The following is a 24,036-nucleotide window of genomic DNA, read 5'->3' on the forward strand; positions in this document are numbered from 1 at the left end:
TGAGTAAAGAGGGGTGATAGAGGGTGGATAAAGGCAAGTGAGCATGAGACAAGGAGAGTGAGGGTGTGAGGGGACAGAGGGACTGAAGGAAAGAGTAAGAGAAGAGGACTGAGTGAGGGAGCATAGAAAGCTAAGTGAGGGAGTGTAGGAGAGTTATAGGGAGTGAGCGTGACGGAAGAGGAGTGAGAGAGTGAGGGGACGGAGGTAGTAAAGCTAAGAGAGAGGGAGTGAGGGAAGGAGAATGAGGATGTGACAGGACAGAGGGAGTGAGAGAAAGAGTGAGTAAAGTGGAGTAAGGTGAGTGAGGGAAGGGGAATGAGTGAGTGAGCGAAGGAAGAGAATAGAGGGGAAGAAGACTGAAGCATAGGTACTGAGAGAAGGTGAGTGGGGGATGAAAGTAAAGGGAAAGGGAGAGAAAGATAGGGAATGAGGGGTAGTGAGGGAACCAGATTAAGGGAACGGGGTGAAGGAGGGTGAAAGAACGGCAGAGAGCATGAGTAGAGAGGGATGAAAGACGGTGGAAAAAAGTGAGTGAGGGTAAGACAAGGGGAGTGAGGAAGTGAGGGGATAGAGGTAGTGAAGGAAAGAGTGACAGAAAGGGACTGAGTGAGGGAGCAAAGAAAGATAAGTGAGGGAGTGTGGCTGAGTTATAGGGAGTGAGCGTGACAGAAGAGGAGTGAGAGACTAAGAGGACAGAGAGAATGAGGCTAAGAGAGAGAGAGTGTGGGAAGGGGAGTGAGGAAGTGAGAGGACAGAGGGAGTGAGAGAAGGAGTTAGTGAAGTGGAGTAAGGTGAGTAAAGGAAGGGAAACGAGTGAAGGAGAGAAGGAAGGGAAGGAAGGGAAGAGAGAGGAAGGGAAGTAAAGCAGGAGGTCTGAAAGAAGGTGAGTGTGGGAGAGGAGTGAGGGAAAGGGGAGTAAACATGTGGATTGAGAATAAGTGAGGGAAGCGCAGTAAAGGAACAGGGGTGTGGGTGGGTGAGAGAAGAGTAGTGAGGATAAGGAAAAGAGTGATGAGAAAGTAAATTTTGTATGTCAAACTTACCTTATAAGTAATGTAAACTTAATTACATATTTTTACTAAATGTAATATCTGTGGAAGAGAAAAAAAAGTAAGTTATAATATTTTCAATATTTTTTTCACAATACAAGAGACCAGGCAGGAGATTAAAAGTCATAAAAGGGTAGTAAGAGATAAAGTAGGAGTGAAGGACACAGAAAGGGAAACAGGAATGGTGAAGGTTAGAGAGAGTGAAAAAGAAATACAGGGAGAGCAAATTACTAAGAGGATAATGAGATGGGTACATTCAGTGACAGAGAGGAAGAGAAGGAGAGAGAAATTAAGTGAAGGTGAGTAAGATACTAAAGGAATGTGAGTTAGGAAAACTAAAGGAAGAAAGGGGAGTAAGGAAAGGGGAGTAAGTGACCGGGAAGGAGGAGTGATTGAGGGTGGATTCATGACAATGAGGGATGGAAGGTGAGTGAGAGTGAGTGTAGAGGCGTAAGACAGTGAGGGGACAATGGGAGTGAGGGTAACCGAGAGAGAGTGGGAGAAGGGGAAGAGGAGTGAGAATAGGAGAGAATAGAGGGAGTGAGAGAAGGAGTGAGTAAAGTGGAGTAAGTTGAGTAAGGGAAAGAGAATGACTGAGGGAGTAAAGAAAGCAAAGAAGGGGAAGGGGAGTGAAGCAGAGGGACTGTGAAAAGGTGACTGCGGGAGCAGAGTGAGGGGAAGGGCAGTTTAGGATTGGGGAATGAGGATAAGTGAGGGAAGTGGAGTAAGGGAACGGGGGTGAGGGAGGGTGAGAGAAGGGCAGTGAGGGGGAGTTAAGAGGGGTGATAGAGGGTGGAAAAAGGTGAGTGAGTGTGGGACAAGGGGAGTATAATATATATTTCATAATACAAAAAACTAAATAACTTGTACAACATGTTATATGGTTTATTTTTGCTATTCTCAGAATATATTGAATTTCACTTAAAAGAGTGAGTTCAATACTACTCATCATATGACAGCGGGCAAAAAAAACACAATCAAAAAGATTGTGTTTAAAAAACCCATACAACGTTTCAATAAGTTTTATTAACTGCTCCAATCTTCATAGGCCAATTACCTTTCCTAAAATTTCGGTTGTAAGAATACTCGGTAAGAATTTGGTAAGTCAAAAGGCAAACGCTGTTTGAAAGTCAATGAGTATCATTACAATTAGTCCAGCCTTTTTGACATTTTAAATAAGCTGTGTAATGTCCTGATGTTGTCGAAGGACCATCATGGAAAATAATTGCTGCAGTTGCAAAGGTTCTTCCTGAAATTGATAATTGAGAAGCCACAACTTTTTTAATTAAAGTTGTCAATTTAGTTCCATCAGGTCTACATCGTTGGAACATTAAAATTATATACTGTCCATATCTTTGTATAAATAATGTTGATAGCATTGCATATTTACATTGAGTACAGACCATGTTTTGATTTGCTTCTCTAACTAGATTATTAAAAGACACTGATTTGCAGTCTGGTAAAGTCAAATATATAAATCTTTCAGTGTCTATTGTAGTAGTACTTGAAAAGGAGCAATTGTCGCAGTTATGCTGCCTTTTATAAGAAAGACCAAAAAGATTTTCTGCATCTACACCTTCATCTTGCAATACAACAAGCATATACATTAGAAATTCCTGACAATCTTGCTGAATATTCTGTGAAAATTGATTTAGACCAGAACATATGTCTAAAACATTTCGAATTTCAGAAACACTTTGTATTTTTGTTCTATCACTGCTACATTTCTCAAGCACAGAATTCAACAAACAACAAAATCTTTGATCACGATTTTCAACAATCTGTTCTTGTACAGTTTGGAGAAAAAAAACATTAACCACTACATTAGCATAGCAGTTGACACCAGAACTGTTTTCAAACTGAAATCCAACAACATCTTTAACTGAATCATTTACCTTTCTGCTTACAATTACTGGTTCATCTACTTTTTAGGTTTCGCTGGAGGGCGGAGCTCTTAGCTCCGCCTCCAGAGAAATCTCTTGATTTCAGTAAGGAAAATGGAATACGCCCCCCTGTCCCATTGGCTAGCTCCATAAATGGAGGCTAGCCATTGGAACAGAGATCTGTCCGTCAAGGCCGGACCAGATTCGGGGGCGTTCCCGAGATTTTTTCCCAGGGCGGAGTTACGTTTTTCCCCGTTCCCTCCCCTTTCACTGAAAGTCTGTCCATTCCCGCCCCCTCCGTGTGCCTTTCCGCCCCCCCCTCGCTGTCCTGTGCACGTTTCCCGCCGTCCGTGTCCTCTCCCGCCCCCTCCCGCCGTCCGTGTCCACTCCCGCCCCCTCCCGCCGTCCGTGTCCTCTCCCGCCCCCTCCCGCCGTCCGTGTCCTCTCCCGCCCCCTCCCGCCGTCCGTGTCCACTCCCGCCCCCTCCCGCCGTCCGTGTCCACTCCCGCCCCCTCCCGCCGTCCGTGTCCACTCCCGCCCCCTCCCGCCGTCCGTGTCCTCTCCCGCCCCCTCCCGCCGTCCGTGTCCTCTCCCGCCCCCTGTGTCCTCGTAGGTGCTTGTTAGTGTTTTGCATGCAACACGAGTGTGCAGGTTTACAAACAGCCACATCCGCACAAGCCGCTGTTGCCAGGTCGAGCCTGGCATCAGGCCACGCTCAGGTGGTGTCAAATGCCTCTGTCCCCATGAGCAATCCGAATGGAGCCAGGAGCAAGAGGTGCGAAGGATGCCGTAGACGCACTGCCCGTGGGCAGACCTTTTAGTGTGAACCACTTTCTTTCTGAAGAGGGAACTTCGGTGATGTACAGTGAGCCCGGAACCCATGCCTCTAACCTGCTAACGTAACCGGGGTTAGCGACTGCTGGGGCAGTGCTAGAATGTGTGACAGGTTCCCTGCACCGCTCACTCTGAGATGTGAGACCGTGACAGCGCAGTTCACTCTGAAGGGAAGGGAGAGAGCTGGCAGTGCTGGAATATTAGACAGGGTCCCTGCACCGCTCACGCTGATGGAAAGTCATGAGCACCGGGCAGTGTTGGAATGTGAGCCAGCATTCCCGCACCGCTCACTTCACCGCCTGCACTTTCCACTCTGTCCGGACCGTAAATCTGCAGGAAAGCCCAAACTCATGGTTTAGCCACAGGAACACCGTTGCATGAACGCGACCGGCAGTTCTGGTACAGCGCCTGATGCCTTCCAGTGAGTCTTGCAGCACTTTACAAATACTCCTGCAACTCGAGGCAGTAACTTCAACAGACAAAGTTCGGACTGCCCTGAGCAGAGATTAGAGTTTGGGGCGGAGTAATGCCTGAGCCCTCATGAGTACACCACATTCCTATATATGAGGAGAATGCCCCCCTCCTCACCCCGTAAAATGCACGGTAGTTGCTAATGGGGTCCCCGTTCTGCAGGTCACGCCCTTTTAAAACACCACCGTTATCAGCAAGAGTCTGACATGTGACAGCAGCACAATAATGATGATTGCTAGGGGCTTTGAGTGCCGCAATGGAGGAGCACACTCTGCAAACATGTGTTTTAAGACATATTCAATACACATTGAATTAAAACACAGTACAGCGCCCTGAGGTACAATTCCCCTATAGCATCTCTGCTTCTGGGTTCCCCACTACTAATAGTAAGCTGCTTGACATGCAGGTGTTGTAAAAGATATAAAACCCCAACAGCACGACAGGGCAGAACCCGGAGTCTCGGCTGAGAACGTGTGTTCCCGTCTGTGGCGGGAGTCCCAACTACTGCGACCCGGTAGGTTAGTGTGCCCTAAACAACTCCAGTTCCAGCAGGGCTGAGAATACTCACATCGCCCTTTGTTTCGGTGTGATGGCTCAGAAGGTCAATGCGCCTGCTACAGAGAGCATGAAAGAGCGGCAGATAGAGAAGTGACGCATACCAGACAACCCTGTTTCACATGGGCCGGGTAAGGATACATGCGGTACAAACGTCATTCTGGACCTGAAAAACACACCAGTGACGGCGGCCCGCAGTCACGTTTGCAGAGTGTTACAAACTAGGAGCTGGGAGGGATGGTGAACCACTACCCAGACCCGAAAGGTGGAGAGCTCCTTTCGGAAAAGAAGAGGGGGAGTAAGTAAGAAAGTGAAAATGCATTAACCGTTAGATTAATTAAAACCAATACTGTAAAATGAGCATAAATTATCATCGTCCCTGCCCCGTCCCTACAAATCTCAAAGCAACTTAGTCCCACACTTCATGTATCTTCTCGACTTATTGTTAATTTGCACTGCAGAAAAAATAGCATCTGGGTGTTTTATATTCTGCGTCATTTCATTAAAATATCCCGGTATCTATTTTCTTAAAAACCATATGATGAAATATGGAAGACTGGAAATAATATATTTTTGTAGTTAGAAATAGCGATACTGTCCACCTGCCTGAGTCAGGGGTCTGCTTCTTAGTTGCTTAATATGCTAAAGTGAATAGTGCAGTTTTAAAGTGCGATGTGCTATCTCCTCAGGCTAGATACTATACATTGTCTGTCGGCCAGTGCTCACCAGTAAGATTATTGATTCACAATCCGATCTGATGTTCCTATGCTACTGATGGATGGCCCTTACTGTGTACTACTTCTGCTCATAATAGAAAAATGTACTGCCGCCACCGAAGAGTAGTGAAAAGAACATTGTGCTGATTGAAATTACGCATCTTACACTCTCGCTGACTTGAATCCCGCAGCTCAATGTGAAGCTCAGGTTAAGAAGTGCCAAGCTGTTTTTATTAGATCTCACATGTTCTAATTAAACTACTGTTTTCCAATCTCCACTCCCCCGTTATTTCTGTCCACCTCCCGATAACAAAAAAATGGATTTACAAACAAGCATGAGAACAGGCAGGAAGAAGTTGCCAGCAGTGCAAGTACAAAAAAAAGTAGACAACATTTTTTATGTTAAAATCTTTTTTTAATCAGGGTTTTCAGTTGCATATAATGTCGTCTTCGTTTGTATAAAGGTAACAAAAATGCTTAACACTTTTTATTATAACTTTTCAACATAATGCACAGCAGCCACAATGCTCTACAACATAGCCAAAAGTTCTGGCTAAACACATAAGGTCCCAAAGGCAAGACTTATTGGCTATGCCAACGCTTGTTTTATAAGCTGGTCAGCTGGCACCAAGGGAACCCAGGACAGGGAGTGGAGAGTGCATAGGGAGTGGAGAGTGCATAGGGAGGGGAGAGTGCATAGGGAGGGGAGAGTGCATAGGGAGGGGAGAGTGCATAGGGAGTGGAGAGTGCATAGGGAGTGGAGAGTGCGTAGGGAGTGGAGAGTGCGTAGGGAGTGGAGAGTGCGTAGGGAGTGGAGAGTGGAGAGTGCGTAGGGAGTGGAGAGTGCATAGGGAGTGGATAGTGCATACGGAGTGGAGAGTGCATAGGGAGTGGAGAGTGCATAGGGAATGGAGAGTGCATCCCCTCTACTTCTCTTCTATGGACACTTGTACTTCTTCTACTTCTCCACTAGCACAGTGTGTGTTTCCACTCGCCCGTGGCACTGGAGACTGAAGCACATCCTTCTTAGGGTGAAAACCGTCTTGCTGGTCATTATGGACACTCTTTCCAGTTCTGTACTTTTATGTGATCACACTATGCATTATGGGGGGTGTAGTGTTGCTTTGATTCCATTAGAACACAGCTGAAAACAATGATTTGTAGATAAAAACTCTAGTCCCACTAAATCTTGGAAGTGCTTATTCACACACACACATGCATGCACGCACATATGCAAACACACTCTCACTCCCTCAACAGGTGCACTACCTCCTCACAAGCACGGACACATGTTTGTAAAACAGGTTCTTTAACCCACCATGCCATCCCATAATGCAGTTCGGTTGGCTAGCACACCGTGGCTGACTGAAGATGCGCACTAGGATGGCGCCGGCACTTGACAGCCAGGCACAGAGAGGCGCGTGATTGACAATGGGCGACAAGACGAGCGTGACTGAGAGCAGACGCCAACTGAAATGTCCAACCCTTAAAAAGGAAAGATTTAATGACGGTATTTTTTGTGGAACTGGTGGCGAGCTTCCTGTTTCAAGATGAGTGAGTGGACCATGTCCAAAAAGACTGACACTCCAGTAGGGTAGTGTAGTGCTTTCAGCAAGCGTTGCCTTAATGTGCCACCCCAGCACGATTTAACCCCCTCAGCTGTCAATTGGGCATCTGTCACGTGACACCTGCAGACCAGACTCTGAATTTCTTCAGTGAAATCCAGTAGGGTACAATAGGTCTTACATTTGCAAGAGATTAAGCTGTTGGCAATGTAAATGACAATGCCATTTATTTATCTGTTTTCAAAACCAACACATAAATAAAAATATTGTCATTTACAATGCCAATAGCTGTAACTTTGGCAAAGGCGAAACCGTTGCATTGTAAATGCTTGTTTTCTTTTTGCTACAACTTCACTACAATTTATCTCATTTCTTCTTTTTCGGCCTACTACACGCTTTTCAAATAGAGGATATTGAGGTAAATTTGGAGCATACTCTCTTCTTAACCTATTATATTCTTTTACACAATTTAGATCTGCACTAATCTTTGTCTCATCAAAATCAATCAAGTACAATCCAGATAAAGTTCTGACTCGAGATAAAGCAACATATGCCATAACCTCCTTAAACACAGAACTTCCAATATTTACCAAAGCACTATCTACACTTAAACCTTGAGATTTATGAATAGTCACTGCATATGCCAAAGAAACAGGAAACTGTTTTCGGCGGACATATAAATCTTTCACAAGCAAAAATCGAGCAGAACAACGACTGATTTGTTGTACTTCTTCATTACCATCAAATTTAATTTTTAGAAATTCAATTCCATCTCTATTTCGGTAATTCACAAAATCAACAACATGACCCATTGCTCCATTTACTAAACCGCTTTCCACATGTAAATTACGTCGTAAAATTATACGACAATTTAAAGATGCATACAGAGTCTTTTCCAAACCAGCAGTTTTAGATATTGTCTTCTCTAAAGAATCCAATTTTGATTTAAACTTTTCTGACAAAATAATAGTTGCTCCTTCATGCTCTATTTTATCAATAGCTTCCAGTTTCACAATCTCTTGATTTTCTAACTTTAACATTTTGTTGTTGAAGATTGAACATTCTTGCAGAGTAGGCATCAAGCATATGACAGATTTGTTTTCAGGAATTTTCTTAAAAATATTCTCTGGGAGAATGTTTTCGTTTGGAAACAAATTTGAAATTAAGCGTGCATGTAAAGCTTCTTTGCCATGCTCACTTACTTTTCCAATTCTTGTAGAATATTTTTATAATCTTCATCCTTTGCCTGTCGCATATTTTGAAGCAGTTCTGCATATTTGAAATTTAACCATATGTTAACATTTCCAATGCTTCCTAGGCACTTCCTGGTATCTTCATGTGTAAGCATTTTAAACACTGGTTGTCCTTTCACTGGAGATAGCTGCAGTAGATCTCCAAAAACAATGATGTGTTTGCCTCCAAATAACACATCATACTCTGTTTTAAGAATTTCTTGCATTCTTAAATGCACAAAAGCAAGCATTACATTTGATACCATGCTTACCTCATCTATGATAAGAAGTTTCATTTTCTTTAGGACTCTTAAAAAAACTTCACAACAAGCTTCTCCAGATAGCTTGTGGTATTGTAATTTATTATCAGGCTCTACTGGCAGCATCAATAAGCGATGTAAAGTAATCCCTTTAATGTTATGTGCTGCCGACCCAGTTGTAGCGGTAACAACACAAGACAGCGATGACTCTGTTGTTTTCTGCAGATAAGTTGCAATTGCTTTAATCAGAAAACTTTTTCAAGTTCCTGCTTCTCCACTCACGTACAGTCGGACAGGTATAAATGATGTACATGAGCACTCTTTTTTTCTCATGAGATAAACCATGCTCAATGTGTTCTGTGACTTCGTCATATATTTGCCTCTGCTCAACGTTTAGTTCTTTTTCCAAATCTTCTAAGTTAACTACATCCTCCTGAGCTTGTTCCATGGCTCTTTCCACTTCATTCATGGCAGTGGCAGCTTCATTTTGGATAATTGGTCCTCCTAGTGGATCCCGACTCAATGAAGCAGAACTCTGACTGTCTTGAGAACTGTCTCTAGCAATTTCTGCTGCAATTGTAGCTTCTTGCTGTATTTCCTCATTCAACATTTGCAGATAATTTGAAAAAACAGGACATTCTATGGTATCCTTGGTTGCATTGAACGAATCTTCATAACTGAGAAAATCTCCAAGTAGTTCCTCTTCTGTACGCCATGGCTTAAAGAGTTGCAAAAGAGCTAAATAGTAAAATTCCCTTTTGTCTGGAGATTCACAACTCAATTTTCGATGATTAATCAAATGGCCTTTTCTTTGTTTCACCAGACAGCCTTCACACCCAATTACAGCATATACACCTTTATTGATATCTTCTGTGATGTTCCTCTTAAAAGTATAGGTTTGCAGAACTTCATAGAGACAAACGTTCTCAAGATGACTACTTCTATTTGGATAGTATGTATCCAACATGTTTGTCTTCACAATATCTGTACTGTTTGGTTCTTTCTCCGCCAAATACTCAATTTCTTGTACAGATTTCAAAACTCGGTTTCGTGTTGCAGCAAGACCTAGACTCACCCAAATGATTGTTCTAGATTTGGCATATAGACTTGCTGATGATAACCGATCAGAACATTCATATGCTCCAATTTCTCGAAGCGACAACATCTTCAGACTGTAACTGTATAATTTCTTACTTAGACTCTTTTCATGTGAAATTTCCTCCTATATTTCCTTCAGTTCCGTCTTTTCTGATTTTGTGATGTAAGATGTCACATATCGAGCCACAGCAATAGAGTTGTCAGCAACATATTGAATATCCATGTTAGCATTCCACATGGACAAAATGACTGGGTTGTAGTCATTTATGTATTTGGACTCTTCATTTCTTCTTAGGTTGTATGTATTTTTCGGTCATTTTCTTGTCACAGTATGTCGCAGAGAAGACATAAAATTGTTCACTCTTCCTTTCGATGTTACTGGACGTGGAAATGCAAAACGACATTTTGTGTAGAACTTGTCCATGGATTTGTATTTTCTACGACAGTATTTTCCACAACGATGGGTTTGAAAGCGTAAAACTTGATGTCTTAAATTGTTTTCTTCTGTACTTTTCGGAACAGCACATGTAGAATACTGTTCAATGAAACTCATCACTTTCTCATCTGAATCTGTTCCAAATTTGGGTGCATCTTTGATGCATAACAGCATATGTATGTGAGGAGCACCTCTTGCTTGATACTCCTTTCTGCAAAAGAAATCCAAAACCTCTCCAAGTGGAGGATTTTTTTTGTTTGTGATAAAAGACATCATAGCTTCAAACCTATGATTGAAATACCTGCATACATTAACTGAATCCAAAGAGCACAGTTCTCCAGGTGTCTTGTATTCAATATTTTCAATGTTTTTATTTGCCTCTCGTAGAAATTGAAGTAAGTCTTCCCAAGCATACTCAGCACAGCTAAGAGTGAGGAACCATGTAGGAGTTCCTAAGTTTCTTAGCATACATTTCAATTCCCCATGGCGACGGTACCAATACTCGTTAGTACCATGCTGACATGCCATGAGATTAATTCGCTGAGATTCCGAAACACTTTCTTGCAGTTTGACTTTATCCATAAAGTTCCTTGCCGAAACATTTTGCAGATGTACTCCACTTTTCAGTATATGGTTCACTGCATAAGAAAGTCCAGACAAGTCACTCTCAAACAGTAGATGGAACAAATATGGAATGCATTGACGAAAGCTTGGATCTTCTGCATATAATCTTAAAGTCCGGTATTCAGATGCAGGAATTTGAACAGGTTGGTCATCATATCGTCCACCTTGGCCTGTCGGAAATAACTGTGGAAAACAACAAGCTTCCAAACTTTCTTCTCATACACTAATGGGACTTCCTTTTGCTTCTTTCATTTGAAACAAGTCAATAGCATTCCCCGTTACTTCTTTGGAATGCAATGGATGAACACTATAATGTTCATACATTTCTTCACTTCTAGAGACATCAACTTTTTCAATTTGCCCAGCTGAGAAATCACTGTCCTCTTCTACAGTTGTTTCCTCTTCTCCAACATATACATTTTGGTAGTAGTGATTGTTTTTTACCAAATACAACGTTGCCTTTTTGACTTTACTAACATCCACTAATTCTTGCCAGATTTTCTTACTCTTTGTCGGAACACCATTAACTAGAATAACCAGAGGTTCCTCTTCTACTTTTTCTACACCAATTGTATCAATATTTTTCTTAAAATCTAGAGGCAAATAAACAACTCTTCCCTTTAATCCTCTCTGTAAATCTGAAGGAGGCAATTTCCCTGTCTTAGGCTCCATGCGAACAATAGCCTGAAAAGGATGTACACATTGAATCAGAATAGACTCATAGGTATTTAAATCCATCAATTCAGAAGGAATGTCTACCAACTCCAGATTATTATGAACAGCTCTAGCAGGCATTCTGTTTTCATTTAATTTATTATAACAATATTTACAAATACGTTGATCAGAACCCAAATCAAAACAATTTTCTACCAACAAATAAGTTGCAAAAACCTTCCACTCATCATTATTTTCCATTTCGCTTTTTACATATAAATCAACTAATCTAGTCTGATTCTTATAATGAGTTCGTCGATAACACACAAAAGTAAAATTAGGCCTTTCACTTGAATTCACCTTAAACTTTGTAATTTCATGTTCAAATTGTTCTGTACTTGAAATCTGTACATACTCTTCCACATTACCTTCTATTACTGTATCAGTTTCTGCACTGTCCTCTTTTTCACCAAAGTAACAAAACTCAATTTCTTCACAAATGTTCTTCACATCTAGTTCAGTTCCATGCAAAAGAGCACTGTTTAACTGTTTTCGCTTAAGTGCTGGACTTTTTTCATAATACAACCTTCTCACTAATTTCCTCACTTTATTAAGATGCGCTACTAACATCCTAAAATGGTGAAAAGTACTCTGACATACTTTTCTTGAAAGACAAGCCAGTGAATGCCCATGCAAACCTGTTTTTTCTCTCACTCTACAAGGATCTAGCTCTTGCAAAATCTTCATCTTTTGTTTTAGACTTTTCTTCGTATATGTCCGTAAGAAACTGAGAAACAAATCAATTGAATCCTGTCGCACACTACAAATACTACTACAATTCCAAGTATACACAGGAGCCTTAGGACATCTCCCTGAAACGTAATCAGCTAACACGTCTTCTGTATTTCTAAGCACAATTTTTTCTTTTTCAACCGGACAACCGTCCTTCACCTCATATGCTCGACCACTGGTGTCAACTGCATGCACCAAATCATTATCCTGAAAGTAACTTTCTTCATTAAAAAATGGCTCACAACTTGAACTATGCTTCCATTCTCCAGAAAAAACATCACAAAAATGTGTCCGATTAATGACTCTTTTCCACTTACATTTTGATTTGAAAACACTGATTACCTTATCTAGTGTACGAATTCTATTGATTACTAAACCATATAATTTATTTTTCACTTTAAATGCCTGATCCACAAACTTCACTATGCTTTTTTTTTCTGGTAAAAAGCACTCTTCTTTTGATATATCTTTAAATTTTTTAATAAATTTGAAACTATTCTGTTATAAAACATTTGTCTACGAATGTCAATACATTGATTTCTCCTTCTATTGCTATGGAGAATATCATCTCCTTCTACAGGTCTAACATTTTTTGAGGGACACAGTTTTTTCTTTGTATTTAGAGATGGGTTTTTTTTCTTTGAAAGAACATCTTTTTTTTTTTTTTACATTTCATTAATTTCCTTAAAAAGTCCTTAGTTTGCTTACCAGGAAGATTCTTTTTTTTCACTGAAGATTGTGTTTTGGATGATTCTTGTATTTGTGTTTTCTTGGACCATAAATCATGTTTATATATATTTTGTCGTCTTTCCTTCGTCGGCATATTCTTTTATCTTTCTATGTATGATTACAATCTGTGGTAAAGAAAAAATAACATAGACCACTACAAACATACTACATGGCAATTACAATAAGTAAACAATATAAACACTATTTTACAACATAAGTAAGTTTATACCACAGCAACTCTGTCACAGCAAAAGGGCAGTACAGTTTCATTATTAATCTCACTCTCTGCCTGCACCATCTCACTTTGTGCCTGTGTCTTATGTCACTCTGGTAAATGTTTTCTGGTAAAATGTTTGGCTTTAAACGTTTGGTCAAGGATCACACTGAGTGTCTGTGTGAAATAAGGAATTATATTTTCAAATTTTTCAATAATGTCACCTGTGTCTGCTCACAGTTTGCATCTCTTAGCTTAAAGAGTACTCTGTGCCTGCGTCTCATCTCACTCTGTGCCTATGTCTCATCTCACTCTGTGCCTGTGTCTCATCTCACTCTTTGCCTGGGTCTCATCTCACTCTGTGCCTGTGTCTCATCTCACTCTGTGCCTGTGTCTCATCTCACTCATTTTTGACAAGGATCACACTAAGTGTCTGTGTGAAATAAGGAATTATATTTCGGGTGACAATAGCCGTGGTGTCAACTCAGTAGTTAACCTTGTTAATATAAGGCGTTTTGCCATTCACGACTGTTTCCTGCCTAATGAGAGTGAAGTTTTGGTCTTGATAAAGATGGTATAAAATGAAAATCCATCGAAACGCATCGACGCACACGAATCAATACACAACCTCCTTGCCTCGCACTACTTGAACGGCCAATTATATATAAATGTTGTCAAGTACTGTTTGGAACATACAGCAAAACAGGGGATGTGTAGCTTTCTAAGACCAAGTGTATAGGTCTGGTGTAATACTCTCTCATGAACTTTTTCTTATGCTTTTGTATTTATTTGTGATTATTGTCATTGCATATTGTTTTTAACAATTTGTTGGTATGTACCATTTTGTATTCTAGCTTTTAATGTAATAATTTTAAACGAACTTGTAACCAAATAAATTGCATATCAACTGAATTCATTGGTCTGTCAGGTAGATATAGGAATCCTGAGTGCAGTATGTTGTTGGGGAGTGAAAGGAATGAATGACATTTTGAGACCCATCTAGTGTGTGAAAATCTTTGAAAATTAATTTACCCATTGGGATTTTACTATTTTTCACTGTGACAGTGCCCCAGTCCCACTGGGTGTCTGAAGGGGCCCCTCTCTTTCCACTACGTATTTTGCACTGTGACTGTCAGCACCGCAACGAGCACCTCCCCACCTCACACTGCAGCCCTGGCCGACTGCCACGAGCCGCTGCCTGCACTGGGACTTGAGGGCACCTCACGATGCACCGATCTGTTCACACTGCAGCCTTGACACCCACCGCAGCCGGCCCACACAACTGCAGTCGGCCGGAACAAAAGGTACTATTTTAGGATCTTCTGACACTGCAGTCGGCCCTGCACTGCGGCGGTCGTCTGGGACGAGAGAGTTGTTGGTTCACACCGCCATGGTAGCCCCGGACCCAGCTCTTGACTTAAAGGATCTATTTCTAAAGTCTCTTTTTGATATTCTTGAATAACTGTATGTTGGATTTTTATCATTTAGTTCTTATTTTGCACAGATAAATATCGGGTATTTTTCTTAACCTGGTGTGGTGTCCTGCTGTATTTTTTTTCGCTGTATTACTGTGAGTTATATGCAAATGCTTTACACAATGCCTCTGAGATAAGCCTGACTGCTCGTGCCAGGCTACCAAGGATAGTGAGCAGGGGTTATTTTAGAAGTGTAACTCCCTTATCCTGACTAGGAAGAAGGGTCCCTAATTAGATACGGTGCAAACCCTTGCCAGCTAGAGACCCCTAACACACAGTTTTGGGTTACGGGTGCTAGAGACCCCTAACACACTGTTTTGGGTTAAGGGTGTCAGATGATTCCTGAAGATTTCAGTGACAACCAAATTTCCTTCTTCATCAATGAGAGGAGAGGGTGCCATTTTTAACAGCGTTGCTAAATCAAGAGTCGGCTGTCGACCTCCCACCCTCTAACAGGTCTCGGAATTTGATTTTCATTGTTTGACACTGGACTTATATGTGACTGGTCAAGCCATGAAAAGATGCTAGTTTCCTCTTGGGTTCTGTCTTCATGGGCCTTTCTGAAGTTTGTATTGCAGGTTTATGTGCATGAATCTGTTAATAAATATTATTTAATTAGATATTTTTCCTGTCTGTTTAGTATCAACTACAGGGGCTTTCCATTTTTTAGGGCCAACATCTCATTCAGTTATATGGATAGTTTGCGTCCAAGCAAGCCAGAAATGTCCTTTTACCTCCAAAAGACCGTAATTAAATTCGAATTGCTCATCAGCTGTGTGTCATTGTCTCGAAAAATGCCTTGTGAGGAGTTTTGAGAAATATCACTGAGTGTGGGGCAGAAAAGGATACACCACTAGTTTCTGCGTTAAGTCTGGTGCATTTGGGCTGAAGGCCACTAATTAATTTACAGAAGTGCATTCTTATTTATTTTTTATTTCTAGGACTCGTGTAGGTTTGGTAGAGAGTGAGCAACACAGTGAATGTTTTTAATGTTTTTCATTTTGCTTTTCAGTTGATCTGGGACAGTATCAGTGGGCTGCTACTCTGGCCGAGAAGTACTGCGACTTCGACATCTTGGTACAGTTATGCGAAAAAACAGATAACCAGACCAGATTACAGCGTTATATGACACAGTTTGCGGAACAGGTAACTTTTTTTTTTAACATGTAGATCGATGCCTGCAAAGCAGTGTTTGTTTTACAATGTGCGCCATTTATGAAGATATAGGCCTGGGTTAAGAGTGGGCAGTGAGAACCATAGTTTTCTTTAATAATCGTTTTCTTTACTATTCTATAGGCTTCCTCAGTACTTATTCTGAACTGAATTACTCACGGCGCGAACTATATTGATCTCAGACACTAATTTCAGAAAAATAGCATTCCTTAAGCTTTTCTGTTCCTTCTGTATAAATATTTAGCATCCAAGAGTAGACACGACCCCATAATTTCCTTCACTCTCCTGTGGTCGAGCAGTCAAGGACTCCTTGGCGGTGATGCGAACATTGGTACAAGATATACCCCGTTGTATAATTTTGTTGTGTGAGTCTGCTCGCGGTTAACATGATGTGCCTTTTTGCGTCATCAAGTGTTTTAGATTAAAGTTAAAGTATAATTTATTAAATTTCATTTTATGACGACATGGCAAATAATCTTCATATACAGGTTCCATACAATCATTTATTTTAAAATAAGTAACAATATTTCACTTACTATTCTCCATGAACCTCCAGCAATCCCCCTTAATAATGCCAATTTTATGGCAATGTTAAAACAATGTGCGTGCATTCATGCCTGCTGGACCTGTCCCTCTCTGCATGGTCACGCGAAAACCTTTTGCCTTCTTCCTCCTCCTCCTCCTATTTTTTTTACTGAATTCGGTTTTGTTGGCCCTAGGACCCTGTGCACTTTACCACAGGCAACCAGTGCTCACTCTCTAAAACATGGTGCAATTGGCACCCAGTTGGCATATTTAATGTACTTGTAAGTCCCTTGTAGAATGGTATAACATATACCCAGGGCCTGTAAATTAAATGCTACCAGTAAACCTGCAGCCCTTTTTGTGCCACCCCCCTAAGTAGCTCTCTAAAACTTGTCCCAGGCCTGCCTTTGCAGCCTAAATGCAGTATCACTCTGCCATGTCGAGTTGGCATTCAAACCCCAATGCCAAGCCTCAAACTCCCCTTTTGGAACATATAAGTCACCCCTAAGATAGGTAGCCCATAGGGTAGGGTGCTATGTAATTAAAAGATAGGGCATGTACTTTTAAGTTTTACGTGTCCTGGTAGTGGAAAACTCCCAAATTCATTTTTCATTACTGTGAGGCCTACCTCTCCCTTAGTGATGTTAATATTGATGTCAGTCTATGCAACAACACATGTATATTAAAAAACAAGATCAAGTTACTGTTGTCAATCTCCCGAGAGGACCTATCCATCAATCCAGAGTAAGAAATACTTGGTCACGCAGGCCTTGCGACCTAGGCCTGAGCTACTGATTGACAGATCACAGGTGGGGTGGCACAAATGCGTACAGGAAAAACTCAGAAAAATCCCACAGATAGATAGAAACACCACAATGGTCCAAGGAGATTGGCCCCAATAAAGCACATATGGCCAGAAAGGTGTGCGCATTCCCAAAACACAATAAAATTAGATCCCACATAAAGTTAGGAACACTCAGCTAATCAGAGGACAGCACACATAGTACACGCAGCGATCGCACGTTCCCCATGCTGGACAGCTGGATACTTCACCCACTGGCCCTCATTGTGTCCACACAAGGTCAAGACACACCTGCATTCGCTATCAGATGGCCTTACTTACAACCCATGACTAGGCCTGCATTCCTTTCTCTAAAATAAGATCTTAATTGTTTTATGATGCTCCAAAGACAGTATAAAATGGCACTGAGAACAAATGGATGTTGAGGCAGTCCTCAGACCCGTTCCTTTACTGTGGATGTTTCCTAGCCAAAGCATTTAATTAAATCAACTGAACTGTTTTGCCATATTTATCAAGCAGCGGGGTATGTGGTCTGCAAGAGCCTATTAAAACCATGCATACACCTCAACCCATGCTACTTGCATAATCACCCCAAATAGTGCAAGGCCAGGAGGAGACCGAGAAGCATACCTCAACCTGCAAAACTCAGGGGGGTCCACCAGAATGTAGAGACTTGCATGCCTCAACCTCCCACTTACTTACTCCCAGATCTCTTCCCTTCCATAGAGCCATCGATCTGCAGGTACCCTCACCCGCCAAAGACAACCAGGAGCAGGAGCCATTCCAGGCCACCTGGCCCCATCAATATCTCTGCCGGGCGTGAGTGGGGTGAAGTTGCCTACACAGCCCAGAGCCCCATTCAGATTCCTACTCTGAAAGCCACCCACTCACACACAGGCTTCTATCAAGAAGGAACCACAGGAGGAATCAATCGCACAACATACAAATGCACCATCCCTAAGCCCGCACCAGGACCACTGTAAATTACCCAAGCTGCATTTGACGCCGCTGGGTCAAGGGAAATTAAAACTCGCAGGGAGGCAGAGGTATCTGAGATCTTCAAGGACAACCAGGAAATTCTTTCATCCCTAGGCAGCCAGAAGTGTTCCAACCTGGTGACATCCTATTCACTGGACTCCCCATCTGGGCCCCCACACAGATCTCCTCAAACCAACGCAGTCCAAGTGGTCGAAGTGACTGCAGCTGGAGGCCCCAGCAGCAGGGCGCACGAAAGTAGTCCAGCCCCGCCCAAAGCCGCCAACGTGTGGGACCCCCAGCTAAATACCATGCAACGGGTAGTAGAAGTACAACAGTACCAGTCTACAAGATGGATATACAACTGACCTCCTCAATAACTTGGCACTACATAGGAGGGATCAACAAAAAACTGGGGATCCTAAACTCACTAATAACCCGGGCCCAAATGAAGGCAAACCAAATTTGCAGCTGTGGGCTGATAGTGGACAAACTATCGTCACTTCCATCAATGCTGTCCGACTTATTCAATGATCTGAAAAAGGAGTCTGGAGGCAGCAAGGACGCCTTAAACTTGAAAGCAGTGTCATTCATGAGGCCCGGCGGAAGCTAAAAATAAAATCCCACATGCTGAAACAAATGGCAGCACATCTGGGGAATCCCCAGACTACGAACTCACAGCACCCCAACCTGGAAATCCCAGCCTACAATGCCACCCAAAGGCGTCCACTCAGGAGGAACGGTTGCTACAAAAGACCAGGCACCAGTCTGACTGCTGTTTATCCCCTCTTCAGTCCCACACAGCTGAACCCGGTGGGAACCAAACCTAGTCTAACTCCTCAAATACCAGGCAATGAAGATTCCATTAGCCATGAGGCTGATGCAACCAACAGCGACCACAATGGGGATTTCATTCATAGTACGTCAAATTCAAAAGCTGAAAGCGCTCCAGGAAGCATAAGAGGAGCATGCTTAAATCATCCCCAGTGGGAGCCAGACACCCCCTCAGACAAACAAGTACTACAACGAATGAGTCAACAACTGCACAAGCACATCAACTGGAGAGAGTCCTGAACAGACAACTGGCAGCAGCCACAACCAATAAATTCACAAACAACACAGCCCCAACACTGCCAGAGACAGATTACATGAGCCGGGTTAGAGCGACGGCAACCAACTCGTAACCCAGCGCTGGGCCTTTATCCTTGCCTGACAACATAAGGGGACATGTGCAGGGATAAGAAGACACAGAAGGCCCAACTTTCTGGCGATCAGTAGGCACTAGACCACCACAGGCCAATAACTGCCTTACAACATCATCGCCGACCAACCGCGATGACAAGGTGCAAAATCTGCAAATATTTGACCAGCATCGATGGGGGGGTAAGTCCACCCATGGGAAAGCTCGATCAGATGCCAGTCAGAACACCTTGCACCTTACTCCTCATACTAGAGTTCAAATCAAAAGGGAATTGTGATACCCTGATCAGAGGCAATATTCTACAGTTACTCTCAACAATCCCAGCCTTAAGAGACATAAAAGCGATTGACTTGCTCTCAATAGAGTTCATTAGGAGAGACGCACACTTGGGAAGAGAAGCCCTAACCCAAAGTTTAGGAAAGACGGTAACCAGGTACTCTTATTACGCTTAAGACACCACCACTGTGTATTCTAGCTTAGGAAGGTGGAGAAGACGGGGTTTCTAAAATCAGATGGTACCCTCGTTGTCCACAGGGACCTCCTAGAATTACTGATAGATGTGCTAACACTACCCAAGCATGTGGCCGTGGTGAAATGTGCCATCCATACCAGCAGCAAGGACTTTGTATCCCTGGGCAACGCCTTAGCCGACCAAATTGCAAACAAAGGCAGCTTACAGAATGGTCAAGGAAGTACACGTATTTCCCTTAACGCAAGCTACAGAGACACAGCCATCACATGACAAACTCTACACAGAGACAAAGACTTGGCCATTGGCAAGGGATAAGCAACACATTTGTCCTTGGTGTTCCTCCACCTCAGGAATGATTCATCCCGCAAGGGGACGAGATACCCTGGACCCCTCCAGAAAACTACTGTACATTGTTTGCCGTCACACGAGTGGCTATGATTTTCACTTAGCGAGGAATGTTTCAATGAGACCAAGTTACAGATCCAGATGGTCCACGGGTGCTGATCCTGCTACCAGTGAACAGGAGCCAGTCTATGGCATGCTCTGCAAGAATTCACGGCCAGTCAATAATGGCGGCACTCAGTCATGCTCCTAGATGGGAGAAGGTGAATGGCTCAATCGGTCCTCACACTGGGCAGATCACATTGTTCCTATCGGCTGTCAAATCTGTTTTTCTTCCGTTAGCCATTCCTACGCCGACTCAGGTGTGTCAAAAAAGTGGGTCTTCTCCTCATAAATCACCTTTAGGCGTGCTGGAAAGAGGAGTGCATAAGACAGGTAGAGTGCCCAGAGCTTCTGTTTGATGGATTTGTTGAATCTGCGGCGGGCCTTAACCTCCCAAGGCTAATCCGAGAAAAGCAAGAGTTTTGGCAGCGTAGATCAGTTTGCGCACAAGCATCACATAGGATTAGATCTCGGTCTTGAAAGTTAAAGAATTGTGCAATCACCAGCTCGCTCAAGGCACCAGGAGAGGCCTGGAAACAAGTGCCCTGTGGATGCACTTCACAGCGAACGAGTGTGACAATTCATCAGTGGGTATCCAGGATTTGAGCCAGTCCTCTAGGAACTCCACTGTTCGAGTGCCTTCCGCGTCCTCCGGAAAGCCTATAAAGCACAAAATATTGCGCCTCGAGCCGTTCTTTACATCTTCAGCACGATGATGGAGTTCGTTCGTACGAGTGTGGCGGAGCCTTGGCTTTGAGGTCAGCAACTTTGTCCTCCACCTTGGAGAGACGGCCCTCTGCATCGGTTTTCAACTGCTGACTGCGAGGAATCGATAACCTGTAGAATTTTGTTAAGATATCCCTCCCCAGGGGAGGATTCGTCTAAGGTCTAAGGTCTCTCACCCTGATGCCCCAGCAGTGTACTGGTCAGTGCATGGTTGGGAGGGATGGGTCTCTGCCTGTTTGTCTTTTTACATGTTCAATGTACAGCGTGGGGGACAGATGAGAGGAATCTGTCCCTGCTGACACTGTTCTTGACAGCACAAGCAGCCAGGCCTGGAGTGAATTGTCCTCCAGGTGCAGCTGAGGGCCAGGAAGCTGGAAGGTGAAATGTGGCAGCTGACTAGAGACAACGGGCCCTACTCCTCTAGGAAGTAGGATCCAAAGCTATGCCAGTCCCGGTGTAGGGGCGGTAAAGCACAAGTGGACACCAAACCTACCCATGCTCTCACAACTCGTCACTTTGTTGACTCTCCTGGATCCCCACTCACCAAGACTTCTGCAATATGTCATCGATTGAGAGGGGAGAGAAAGTAAATGGCAGTGTAGTACTAGTGCTTGGTTGGTGAGACAGCGCCACTCCAGTGCAATGAGTCATAAGAGGGAATATGCAGGGGCCCACATCCAGGGCAAGAAAGAAAGCAAAGTGCCCCCAAGACTACATCTGCTTGAGCCCCGGTGTACGAGTGTTGCCAGCCCATGACTGTGTCCACATTCTTTTTTCTAAAATAAGGCCTTAATTGTTTTATGATGTTCCAAAGACTGTATATAATATCACTCACAACGAATGTATGTTGATACAGTCCTCAGACCGGTTTCTGTGGATAATTCCCGGTCGAAGCGTTAACTTAAACCAAGTGTCCCTGTTTTGCCAAATGCCGCTTGTCTTTTCTTTTTTTAATGTAAGTTCATATTCCAATTGTGAAGATAACCCCTCTTTAATGGTACAGTCAGATTTTTCATTACAATTTGGAAAATGCCACTTTTAGAAAGTTGGTGTTTTCCTCCCCTCAAGCCCTTTGTGCCTGCAGCCTGTCTTGATTCACATGATTGGGTGTAGCTAACAGACTTTGAATTCCCCCCAGACAGTCACACAATAGTGGGATTAGCTGCGCCTCAATGGGCCGTCAACAGGCAGGATGGGGGAGGGTTCGCCAGAGGGGGTGGAGTTGTGAACAGCCCCACTTGTACCTAAATAGGCTGTGTCCTGTCTCCTCACAATTAGTTTAATGACCCTGTAATGTCACTGCAGCCAGCTTGGAGCCAGGGCAGGAAAGGCAGGGAGACCCAGGTACTTCAACCCACCTTCCAAGAGAAGGGTACCAGGATATAAAAATAGGACCTTCAGGCCCACTCTTCAGTTCACTACTGGACCTCCACAAGGACTCCTAGAGGACTGCCTGCTTTGCGCTCTGCCAGACTGCTGCTGTACCTGAAATGACTGCTTTGCTTCCTGGACTTTACTTTAAACCCTCAGATGCCAGCCTTGCTGTTCAGCCTACATTTACACCTGCACCCCAGATTGTCAGAAGTGACTTAAAAGGCTAGTTTGGTGGCCTCCTGTTCAGAGCCTAAGGGACATAACTGGCTCCCACTATCTTGAACCTGCTCTTGGACCCAGCCTGAGTGAGTCCTGCACCCTTTGCCAAAAAAGTGCTCTGAGAACCAAGAGACTGGGACCAACCTGCTCGCCTAACTGCCCGAGTTGCATAGCCGGTCGGATTGACTTTGTGGCTTCTCCCGCTACATTCCTCTCCACAGTAGCAAATATATTTCAGCAGTGCTTCGCCATAGGGTTATCCGACCTTGTAGAACTGTCTTCAGCTACAGCCTCCTGCTCCGTCCCGCTGAAGATTTAGGACTTCCATCTCGATGGCTAAATCTGAAGATAAAAATATTCACTGTGGCTTTCTCTCAACGGCTATCTGACGTCACTCCCTCCTCTGACTCTTCTGCAGACTTGCCCCGCAGAACTTCACCCTTCTGAGATACCTTTTCTTCAAATATTTTGAAAGTCAAAAGGTTAGTGTTGACCGGGCCCAATCCAGTTCTTATAGCTGAACCGCACTGCATTGCGGTCATGCTTAACTTTCAACTTTGACCTCGTCTATCGTGACCAGATGTCCACAGTTGGCGCTTTGATCTTTTAAGCGCTATTTTGAACCTTAAACTTTAAATATTCAAAACCCTGGTTCTACTGATTGGATTTTAGTTGTTTTGGTGTCAAATAATTTAATAAAATTTACTCTATTTTTCTAGATTGATTTGGGATTTTTCCTGTGCTGTGTTTCAACTTACTACTTTTTTGTGCTGCATAAATACTTTACACATTTCCTCTAAGTTAAGCCTGACTACTTTTTGCGCCAAACTACCCAGGATTAAGCACAGGTTAATTTAGTGTCTTTTTGTGTTTCACCCTGCAAGGGATTGTGACTGTTGCTTGACCAGGGCTGGCACCCCAGTCAACCAACAACCCAATTTCTTACAATGCCTGAAGCACATTTGCCTCTCGGAAAAGTGTATGTTAGCAAGGAGTCCAAAAAATGTCGAAACCTCATTATCACAGTCACAAGGAAACTAAACACCTAGAAACAGTTGAGAATAGGTTCCTTAGGCAAGTGCAGAGCCTTCCGGTGAACACTCCGCTAGTCCTGTTAAGGCTAGATTTGGGGCACAGGCCAATCCAAGACAGAATTTCTTGTCAGACTAATAATGTACTTAAGAAAATTATGGGCCACTCCAGAACTGATCCACTATCGCCAGGGCCTAGAAGAGATACTTTGCTTCTCCGGGGCTGGCAATCTCCCCTGGTTCAAATATGTCAGAGATACATTGCTCAGCCTCGGGTTAGTCCAACTCAGGGAAAATCGGGGTGAAATTGCCTATTAATTAGCAAGTTGGCGCTCAAGAGGCAGTTTAGGGTTTTTAAAACTGGTATGCTTATGTTGAGCCTGGCCCTGGATACTATGAAGGACTCCTTTTAAGGATAAAATATCTGTATAAGACTGAGGAGTTCTTAGATGAAGTTAAACCAAATCTGGCCAGAAAGCGGTATGTTCAGTTCAGGCACGGCTCATT

The 24,036-nt window shown here is 43.2% G+C and overlaps 1 protein-coding gene across 1 annotated transcript in view; it reads left to right on the forward strand.

Moving 5' to 3' along the window:
- NUP133 (nucleoporin 133) overlaps positions 1–24,036 on the forward strand; it is a 1,231,428-nt gene that overhangs the window by 806,762 nt on the left and 400,630 nt on the right. The window contains exon 19 of the mRNA XM_078648729.1: positions 15,600–15,733. Within this exon, the coding sequence (XP_078504855.1) occupies positions 15,600–15,733 (134 nt within the window). The remainder of the gene's footprint in view (positions 1–15,599; positions 15,734–24,036) is intronic.

This window comes from Lissotriton helveticus, chromosome 6 (genome assembly GCF_964261635.1).
Source record: "Lissotriton helveticus chromosome 6, aLisHel1.1, whole genome shotgun sequence".
Classification (NCBI taxonomy): domain Eukaryota; kingdom Metazoa; phylum Chordata; class Amphibia; order Caudata; family Salamandridae; genus Lissotriton; species Lissotriton helveticus.